Source organism: Poecilia formosa, unplaced genomic scaffold (genome assembly GCF_000485575.1).
Source record: "Poecilia formosa unplaced genomic scaffold, Poecilia_formosa-5.1.2 Scaffold391, whole genome shotgun sequence".
In the NCBI taxonomy this organism is placed as follows: Eukaryota; Metazoa; Chordata; class Actinopteri; order Cyprinodontiformes; family Poeciliidae; genus Poecilia; species Poecilia formosa.
Window position 1 is genome coordinate 4888 of NW_006800330.1, and position 11329 is coordinate 16216.

The following is an 11329-nucleotide window of genomic DNA, read 5'->3' on the forward strand; positions in this document are numbered from 1 at the left end:
CAGAGAAAAAGAGTTATTGTTAACTTTATTGAAGTAAGTAGGAGAAATTTTTCATCGTTTCAAACAGAAATCGACGGAGTGGGAGAGGAGAGGGGGGAGCAGCCTGGGTATCCTGAGCATCCAGAGACTTTGGAGACTAAATTAAATAATATCAATATTATTGTTATATAACTCACCTTGATATATGCAACAAGTTATTGCATATATTAGACTACTGCACATTTGAATCTGGAGAAAATTAGTAATATAGCTGAACTCACCCTCCAGATTTACGCTGGTATTTATTTTTACTCAATGGAGATTACAATGTGCATTATATGTGTATTCTGTACAATGACTTAGCTGAATTTTATGCACAATGAGACAGTCCTTGAAAATAGCTTGAAACAGAACCAAAGCTCTAGTTTCACTTTCATTTTGACTCCAGGACTGTTTAAAATCCTCTACAGGATTCTAGCTGTTCATTATTTCACTGCAGCTGGAGTGTCTGCACTGCTCTCTCTGACTGATCATGGACAACCACAGGTTCAGCCCAAACAGGACTTACGGCTATGGTAAGTCACTTTTATCCTTCTTTTGTGTCATTCTGCTTCCAAAGAGTATCACAGTGTGCAGATAAAATAGTTTTATAAAATTCTGTTAATTAAAGCATCACGTATAACCAGCCAATTCCTTATTTTATTTTATTATTAACATCTATCTATCTATCTATCTATCTATCTATCTATCTATCTATCTATCTATCTATCTATCTATCTATCTATCTATCTATCTATCTATCTATNCTATCTATCTATCTATCTATCTATCTATCTATCTATCTATCTATCTATCTATCTATCTATCTATCTATCTATCTATCTATCTATCTATCTATCTATCTGATCTTTTCATGAAAGTCTGAAAAACACGTCAGAATTTTGTCCAATGCGACTCAGGCCACTTGGATATCCGATACGTATCGAATTATTTCAAATACGATCTGAATCTGAACTGAACGGCCGCGTTCATTGACCTGAACGTCATTGATACTCGACAAACTCAATATTCTGCGTCCTGATAAGCAGGAAGAAAAACAACTATGGCAGACTATAATAAGGATTAAATTGTTAATGTACTGGCTCTGGACTGACAACAACTTAAAAATCATAAACTATGCTACACCGTTAGCATCCATGTTTACATCCACTGAGCACATCTCCTTTTTTATTGCGGTTGAGCACGCTCTATGTCTGTGACGTTATTGCGCCCTCTAGTGCGCATGCGAAGCACTTTCAAGTAGTTTGACGTTCACACTGGACGTAAAAAAACGTCAGGTCGCATATATTTGGAAGCGTGAACGACCACGCCAAAAAAAAACAAAAAAAAAAAACAGATTTTGATGGTCAGTGTATAGCCTTGTAAACATTTGTTTCCAAGAGACATTTTTGGCCAATATCTTAAAAAAAAAATAAAATAAAAATAAAAGACGTTTTTGACCAATCTAGAGGGCTCTGGAAGGTAAAAATACTGAATTTCATGACTATTGCAATTTGCATAATTCTAAGGAATCCACCCTGAAAACAGAAGGGACAGTGGACCAGACAGTCCAGGTGTTTTGGAACAGGAATGTATTAAAGTTGAAGGATCGTCTCTCTTCAGGGCTGGACTTTCGCAGACTTTGTAGCCGATACATAATCTTAATGCAAATAGTGAATGTGCTGGATTATAGTATTCACATTAAGCCACAATAACATGACAGCAGTTTTATTGGACCACAACTAAAGTTCTACGACACGATGATTCTAATTCAGATTAAAACTTTCTTCTTTACAGGAACAAACATTACAAACAACACTGAACTGAGGATCGTGATGGTGGGGAAGACTGGGATTGGGAAGAGCGCTTCTGGAAACACCATTCTGGGTCGAGGGTGCTTTCAGTCCAAATGCAGCCCCAAATCCATGACTGTGAACTGCTCCAAATGCTCCAGTAATGTGGACGGACAGCAGGTTACTGTCATTGACACTCCAGGTCTGTTTGACACCAGGTTTGAGGGAGACAAAACCATCAAAGATCTGAGTCAGTGCGTCTGTTACGCCGCTCCTGGACCCCACATCTTCCTGGTGGTCGTTCCAATCGGCAGATTCACAGCAGAAGAATTACAATCAGTGCAAATGATTCAAAAAGTCTTTGGAGAGGCAGCAGACAGATACAGCATGGTTCTGTTTACCCGTGGAGACGACCTTGAAGGCACCATTGAAGATTATTTATCTGACAGCCCAGAGCTGCAGGATCTGGTGTCCAGATGTAACAACCAGTATCATGTCTTCAACAACAAGCTGAAAGATAAGAAACCTCAGGTCACTGAGCTGCTGAGGAAGATCAGAACCATTGTTGACAAGAATGGAGGAAGTCACTACACCAATGAGATGTTCCAAGAGGCTGAGAGGGCAGTTGAGGAGGAGAAACAACGCATCCTGAAGGAGAAAGAAGAGAAAATACGCAAAGAGAGAGAAGAACTGGAGAGAAAAATAAAAGAAAAGTATGAGAAAGAGATGGAGAGAATGTATAAGCAAATCCAGGCTGACAGAGAGAGAGAGAGAAAGGAGAGAGAGGAGGAGAAGAAGAGGGAGAGAGAGGAGATGAATAAGCAGAGGAAGTGGGAGCAGGAGGAGATGAAGGAGGAGAGGAGAAGGGAGAGAGAGGAGATGAATGAGGAGAGGAGGAGGGAGAAGGAGAGGATGGACGAGGAGAGGAGAAGGGAGTCGGAGAGGATGCATGAGGAAAGACAGAGGGAGAAAGAGGAGATGTGTGAGCAGAGAAGAAGGGAAATGGAAAGGAGTGAGGCAGAGAGAAAAGAGAGAGAGAAGCAGTTTGAAGCCCTGAAGGAAAAGCAGAAGAAAGAAAGTCAACAAGCAAAATCCAGGCTGCAGTCTGAGCATGAATCTAAGGCCAGAGAAGAAGCTGAGCAAAATAATCCTCTCTATTATTTGGCTAAAGCTGGAGAATACCTGGTTAATGCTGGAAAACAGGTTGTTAACATTGGAAAAGATGTTTTTAATGCTGGATGTAGCCTTGTTAAATCTTTTACCAGCTTGTTTTAATAGTAAATGGTGAAAGTTGGAACCTTGCTGCTCATACAAACATGAGGATGAACAAATTTCAACTGAAAGTTCCTTAACAAAAACAAAGTATAAAACATGGAGAACAGAAAACAACAAACTAGATTCTGTTTCTTTCATTGTTAATAAATGAAGCAGATCTCCAGTCAGAGTAAAACTCCTTCACCACATCTTGACATTAAAACTCAGAACCTGGATGTTCTTTACACCTTGTTGGAAAGTTCATGTGAGGTTTTCTAAGAACACAGTTATATTTGATCATCATGGACTCTGCACCTCCTGATAGGCATGAATAATTTGGAGCTTAACTGTCTATAATATGAAGCTGCCAGACTTTAACAATGTTGGAGATCTTGAAGACTGCAGGCTGATCTTAAGGCTGTTTCACATGCAGTCAAAGAAAAAGTTTGAATCCTTGTCAAGTTAGTGTTTGCATATTATTTCAAAGTATTTCACGTATCACTCTTTAAGCTCTTAGAAACTGTCTTTTGGAAAATGTATATTGTTGCTGGAAAGATTAGCATAAATAGAAAATGACAGTAAATGTACTAGATTCAGGATGATTTTTACTTCAATATTCCTGCACTTTTTGCAATAATTCTCACTTTGTGATGATTGTTTGAACTGATTTCTGTCACCCTGATTTGTGTCACCCTGTTCTGAATATGAAATCACAAATAAAGCTTGATGAAAACAATAAATGCTGCTAAATGTATTGTTTTTTTTAAATTAGTTGCTTTACACATAGAAGTGACTGGGGAATGTTGTGGTATTGAATGGATAATAAATTATTTCTGTTCTGTTATAAATCCACACTTAAACTAGAACTGAGATGAAATTCAATTTTAAACAAAACAAAGTGTTTTGTCTTCATTTGCAGAAAACATTTCAGTGTTTTGTAAGGATTTCAGCTAAAGTTGATATAAATTCAGAAATACAAAACTATGAAAGATATTTTTACTCACATCTTAATTTCTTTTGTTTACATGTTTGAAGTCAAACTCGTTTTAATTTCATGCAGAGAGTTCCTGACTAAATAAAAATGAAAAATCTAGAGAAATTGGAAAATGTTATGAATTAATTTTAATTTATCACAGTTTTTGAACTCATAGCTTTGGCATAATTAAAATAAGATCTATAAAATCATTAAGTATTCACTTAAGAGCACCTGTCTGCTAACATGAAGTAGACTAAAACAACAATTACAGAGATAGTCCACAAATGGAGAAAACAAAGAGCGGAGAGGAAGATTCCCAGAAAAGGACACTTAAAATTACTCCATGAGCAAATTTACCTGATAATGGAGCTCATGAATATAATCATGACATATTATTTCAATTACATTTTTACTGCTTTTGTTTGGCGATTTAGACTATAATAAATAGATTAACACAACTTTACATCAGCACTTCTGATTCATTTTCTGTAACTCATTAAACTTACGTCAAGGAGCAATAATTTTGGCACGAATTAACATATGTGGCACTGGAAGTTATCAGTGTTTTGCTTCATATAATGTGAAAAAACATTGTAGTGAAGTTTTTCATGAGATCACAGCTTTTCCGCTCCTGTTTTCAAACTGTCCACTAGAGGGCGGTGTAGCGCTGCCATAAAAGGAAACGGAGCTGAGAAACAGAAAGTTTTCAACAACCAGCACAGCTTGGATCCGAGGAGCGTCTGTATAAAACCTGCTGGGTGATTAATTATGTGCAGAAATGGGAAATAATTAGTTACTTACTCTAGTAACTTTTTAAAATTTATTTATTAATTTTTTTAAGGAAAAGTACTTTTAGGAGTATGTTTTTGTGCTGTACATTTTACTTTTACAAGGTAAGGTAAGGTAACCTTACTTTTAATAGTAATTTTTTAGGTAAAAAGTATACTTTTTACTTTTACTTGAGTAAAAATATGTAGAAATAGCGTTACTCTTACTTGAGTGTAATTTTTACCCAGCTCTGTTTATGTGGACGTATTGGTGAGTTCAAGCCTCCAGGCAGACAGTGGGGGTTTATTGGCTAAATTCACCTCTTTATGTTGTTTGTATTAAGATAATGATGTAATTTTCTAATAAAAAATATATTTGATCACTTGGTTCACTTTTGTGTTTCAGTGTTGTTGAAACAAATCTGACAAATTAATCATGAATTTCAAAGTGTAAAATATAAACCTTAATAATAATTCATCTAGACAATAATTGTAATTTACTGGAATACTTATTTTAACCAAACTGAATTCAATGTGATTGGTGTAAAGTAGAACTAGTTTGATTTTGAAAATGCTTTGAGGGGAGATTTGTGATGAATTTTTGCTTCATAAACAATCTATTGAAATTAAATTAACAACTTAATATACAACATTGTGTTAAAGCTTAAATCACTGTAAAAAAAGTTCTAGTTAAAGGTCTAATTAAAGCAAATATATATGTGATAGCTACTCGTAAGTAAATAATAATTAAAAATCCTTGAAGCTTTTCCTTATAATTTAATATTGTTTAATGATAGACAAACAGATGTGGATTAAAATAAATCAGTAAATAAACCCACATTGCAATGATGATTGAACAGTGATCACACATTAAAGTCATGAAATTAAACTATTGCAAGAAATAATAGAAAGAATGGACATACAAATATTATTTAGTGTGTTTCCACCCTAATTATGAATTTAACTGAAAGAAATTAATTCATTCTCAGACATCTGGAAATTAGAAAATGATACAAGTAATGATATTCAATGATGCAGTTTTACTCAACATGTAAGCATGTAAACGTCAGCTAATAATTTTTAAAAACAAATTATGAGATACTGAGGTTACAGGTGAATTATATCATTCTACCTGGACTTCTACTTTATTTTTAAAGACAAGAAAGAAAATGAAAAAAAACCCCAATGCAGAACGAGACACACCTGCGGACAATGAAGGGGTAGACAGGGCACCACGGAGAAACACTAAAGACAGAACCTAAAATAAACAGAGAACTCAAATCACAACACGTCATATATAATTTGCCACAAATGTCTCTTCAAAACTACTTTTTAAAATAAACAAGTCCTACTTAACTAATATCTAGAGTTTGTTTCAAATAGGTTGAGTCAGGCACTATGTGATTATTATATTCTCAAATTCAAATCATGTGTCCTGTAGTCATGTCTATAATCCAGTACAGTCCACACTTTATCATGTAATGCCAGTGGAGAAATTATGGTCCATCTGGTCTATGTAAGGAAACCCAGACGACTCTATCAAGTTATTGATTTTTCAGAGGTCCAACATTACGGGGAAACATGACAGTGGAAAAGAACCACTTACCTGGAAGAATCATCTAGCAAAACCAAGATCATGATGCCGAAACATCTGGATTGTCACACTTTTTATACTTTTTTTTCTAAATAATGTTTTTAAAAACATGCGATATTTTCCTTTTAATGTTACAGTTTTAAAATTTTTCATACTTATGTGGCGCTGAAAGTTATCACCTAATGTTTTGTTTCAGGCAACATGCAGAAATATTATTGGAGTAAGGTATTTCATCGGGGATCACAGTTTTTCTGCTGCTGTTTTAGAACTTTCCACAAGAGGGCGGTGTAGCGCTGCTTTACATTTTTAACTGCAGGTTTTCATGTAAAGGGGAACGGAGCTCAGAAACAAAGTCTTGAACAACCAGCACAGCTTGGATCTGAGGAGCATCTGAATAAAACCTGATGGATGATGTATGTGCAGAGATGGGAAATAATTAGTTACAGTTACTTGATTAACTTTTTTGGGGAAAAAAGTACTTTTTGGAGTATTTTTCTGTGCAGTACTTTTTACTTTTACTTGACTAATTTTATTATGAGGTATTGATACTCTTACTTGAGTATAATTGATTCTCTACCCTCTGTGGATAATTTCAGTAAATTAAAAATAAAATCTGTTTTAGTCCAAAAAAAAGAAAAAAAAATTCACCAGGAACAGACTTTTTTTTTTTCTCAAAAAACATTATTTTGAAGGAAAATTATCTAGATGTTTTTGGTCCACGTAACTTTACATTTTGGTCCATCTGATGATATAATATTTAAATGATGATGTTTTGGCTGCACAGTGGCGCAGTTGGTAGAACCATTGCCTTGCAGCAAGAAGGTTCTGGGTTTGATTCCCGGTCTGGTCTTTCTGCATGGAGTTTGCATGTTCTCCCTGTGGATGCGTGGGTTTTCTCCGGGTACTCCAGTTTCCTCCCACAGTCCAAAAACATGACTGTCAGGTTAATTGGTCTGTCTAAATTGCCCCTGAATGAGTGTGTGCATGGTTGTTTGTCCTGTGTCTCTGTGTTGCCCTGCGACAGACTGGTAACCTGTCCAGGCTGAACCCTGCCTCTCACCTGGAACGTTAGCTGGAGAGGCACCAGCACCTCCTGACCCCACTAAGGGACAAGGATGTTCAGGAAATGGATGGATGATTGATGTTTTGATCAGTACTTGAGTAGCCTTTTTACCAAATACTTTTTTACTCTTCAGTATTTTTTAGGTTTTCTACATTCTACATTTACTTGAGTAAAAAAATATGTAGAAGTAATGTTACTCTTACTTGAGCATAAGTTTTACCCAGCTCTGTGGACGTGTTGTTGAGTTCAAGCCTCCAGGCAGTCAGTCGGGGTTTCTTGGCTAAATTCACCTCTTTATATAGTTTGTATTTAGATGTAGATGTAATTTTCTAATAAAAAATATATCTGAACACTTGGTTCACATTTTTGTTTCAGTGTTTCAGAGAAAAATCTACCATTGAATTCAAAGTGTAAAATACAAGCCTTAATAATCATTAATTTGTTGCCTTTCATTGTGTGGAGAATAAACAATGAAATCAGCTTCACACAATGAAACTGACCACACAATCCAAGTGCTTTATTTATAAAACAAAGAACCAAATGTATTATTATTTTTTATACAATTTCTGAGTTTTCTATAATTAGAGAGAATTAGAAAAGTATTGAAAGTTGTAAAAGGCAAAAATGTAATACAATGAACATTAATTAGATAGTTTGTTTCAGGTGGATAGATGAAGCTGAGACTCCAGAACAACATTTTTATCTTAACCGAATCCTGCACCATAGCTTATTTCCAGTTTTGGTTTTCTTTGCATTTGTTCCCTATTTGCTGCCATTTCTTGTAAAATAAAATGAGAAAGGAAAGAGCAAGGGAATATCCAACCTTTATTTAAATCTAGAGAGACTTTGGGGACACAAACTGAAAGTCATACAGCAGAAATGTTGTATATTTTTTGTATAAGTAATTCACCTTTACAGACTCCTATATAGACTATTTTAGATTTTAGATAAAAATTTTATTATATTGTTGCATATTTAAATTTGGAAAAGAAAAATCAGAAAAGCTGAGCTAACCATCAATCTTTAAGACTTCATACAATTGTGTGTTTTTATCTTCAAACTTATTGCATATCACCTCACAGTTCAAAACAGCTTCTAAAAATGCTTTAGCTGTATTTTATGTGGATCAATTAAAGCAGGAAAGACATTTTTGAAAACCTGGGACAGAATTAACCAATCAAAGCTCCAGTTTCAGTTTCATTTTACCTGCAGGAATGTTTAAAAAGGCCTTCACACAATCCAAACTATGTTCATTACCTGACTGCAGCGGAAGAGTCTACACTGACTGATCATGGCGAACAGCAACTCCAACTACGGTAAGTCAGAATAACTATATATTTAATCTGGCTGATGTAGAAAATATCAACCAACAAAAACACATAAACTTTTCACTTTCAGCCTTCTGCTGTGTTATTGTGGGGTTACAAAATCTACTGATACAATTAAAGATTTTAATTCCTATAAAGGATGTTAAACAAGTGAAGAAGGTGAAGCTCTTCTTCACTGGTGCACATGATTATTTGTCAGGTTGGGTTTTGGGCTGCGTCACGTAGATTATATCAGTAACAAAAAAGGAGCAAATGTCAGACGACATTTGATCTTTATTATTATAAACTTAGTAGCAGCTGTCACACAGAGGACAAATTAAAAAGCAAATAGAAAAGAGAAAATTTTTGATTCCCTGAAACACTCCTAAGGTCTCAACTATATTTTTTCCTCTCATCCAAATACACAGAAGCTGAAAATCTGAGTAGATGATGATTCTAATTCAGATTCAAACTTTCTTCTTTACAGGAACAAACATCATAAACAACGATGAGTTGAGGATCGTGATGGTGGGGAAGACTGGGATTGGGAAGAGCGCCACTGGAAACACCATTCTGGGTCGACCGTGCTTTGAATCCAAATGCAGCGCCAATTCCCTGACTGTTGACTGCTCTAAAGTCTCCAGTAATGTGGATGGACAGCAGGTTGCCGTCATCGATACTCCAGGTCTGTTTGACACCAGATTTGATGAAGATAAAACCAGAAAAGATCTGAGTCAGTGCGTCCGATATGCCGCTCCTGGACCCCACATCTTCCTGGTGGTCGTTGCGGTGAGCAGATTCACAAAGGAAGAAAAACAATCAGTACAACTGATTAAGGAAACATTTGGAGAGGCAGCAAACAAATACAGCATGGTTCTGTTTACCCGTGGAGACGACCTTGATTCCACCATCGAAGAGTATTTGTCTGAAAGTCTAGACCTCCAGGATCTGGTGTCCAGATGCAACGGCCAGTATCATGTCTTCAACAATAAGCTGAAAGATAAGAAACCTCAGGTCACTGAGCTGCTGGAGAAGATCAGAACCATTGTTGACAGGAATGGAGGAAGTCATTACACCAATGAGATGTTCCAAGAGGCTGAGAGGGCGATCGAAGAGAAGAAACAACGCATCCTGAAGGAGAAAGAAGAAGAAATACGGAAAGAGCGAGAAGAAATGGAGAGAAAAATACAAGAAAAGTATGAGAAAGAGATGAAGAAAATTAATGAGCAAATCCAGGTTGAGAGAGAAAAAGAGAAGAAGGAGAGAGAGGAAGAGAGGAAGAGAGAGAAGGAGGAGATGAATGAGGAGAGAAAGAGAGAAAGGGAAAGGAGAGAGGCAGAGAGAAAAGAGAGAGAGAAGGAGTTCGAAACCATGAAAAAACAACTGAAGGAGCAGCAGGAGAGAGAAATTCAAGCTGAAAAATCCAGGCTGCAGTCCATGCATGTGTCCAGGGCCAGAGGTCAAGCTGAAAGACGTGGTGGTGGCGGCGGATGTGTAATGCTGTGAGGTTAAGTGTTGTTAGACATTAAAACAGAACTAATAAGTTTTTTTTTCTCTTTATTTTTGCTGTTGTTTTGAAAAATGAAGTAGAACTCCTGGTAGAATGATGTAATTCACCTGACAATTTGTTTTAGGAAAGTATCTGCTGATATTTAAATGCCTGCATGTTCAGTAAAGCTGTTTGAATAATTCTCATTTCCAGATATGTGTGAATGTTTTAATTCTCTCAGTAAATAAATCCATAATTATGTTCTTACCGAAAATATGCTTCTAAAAGTCAATCCTTTCAATTCATTATTTGCTGTAATAGTTTAATTTTATGATTTTAATTTGTGATCACAGTTTAAACCTCATTGCCATTGAGCTTATTTATTGATTTATTTTAGTCCAGATTTGTTGTGACATCCTGAGCTGAGTTTAATACGACACTTAAACCTTTGTCTAATCATTAAATACTGTTACATTATAAGAAAATACTTTATCATTATAAGCTTAGTAGCAGCTGTCAAGTCATATTTGCTTTTATTAGACCTCCTAATGTAACCCTCACAAGCTTTTTAGTGACAGGGCTTTAACCCAAAGCTGTTGTTTATTTAATTATATTAGAGTGATTATTTATTAAAGTGGAAATTCTCCACAAACATAAACTCAAAGCACTTTTCAAAATAAAACAAATACCACTTTACCCCAGTCATTTTAAATATGTATTTCTCACTGCATTGAACCCCATTGTAACCTCCTGGTTGTTCCACCAAATATTGATTTCTGAACTCTTCTGAAATCAGGAAGAGTCAGAAAGCTCTGCATCTTTTTTGTTATTTTGACCATTTTGCATTTTCTGCAGATAAAAACTAAATTTTTCCTTGGAATTTCAGAAACATGTTATCAGAAATTCATAGAATAAAAGAACAATGTTCATTTTACTCAAACATGTACCTATAAAAAGGGAAATCAGAGAAACTGATAAGTTTAAGTGGTCTCTTCAATTTTTCCAGAGCTGTACAATATGTGTGTGTATTTATTAACCCCTATAGCCCGAGGACCCACCGGTGGGTCC

General features: G+C 35.7%; 1 protein-coding gene across 1 annotated transcript in view; it reads left to right on the top strand.

Annotated features, from left to right (window-relative positions):
- Positions 1-329: 329 nt before the first annotated feature.
- Positions 330-11329, top strand: part of LOC103154573 (GTPase IMAP family member 8-like) — a gene marked incomplete at its 3' end in the record, with an annotated part of 17432 nt that continues 6432 nt past the window's right edge. The window contains exons 1-3 of the mRNA XM_016662816.1: positions 330-554; positions 1816-2435; positions 9286-9895. Of these exons, the coding sequence (XP_016518302.1) occupies positions 512-554; positions 1816-2435; positions 9286-9895 (1273 nt within the window). The remainder of the gene's footprint in view (positions 555-1815; positions 2436-9285; positions 9896-11329) is intronic.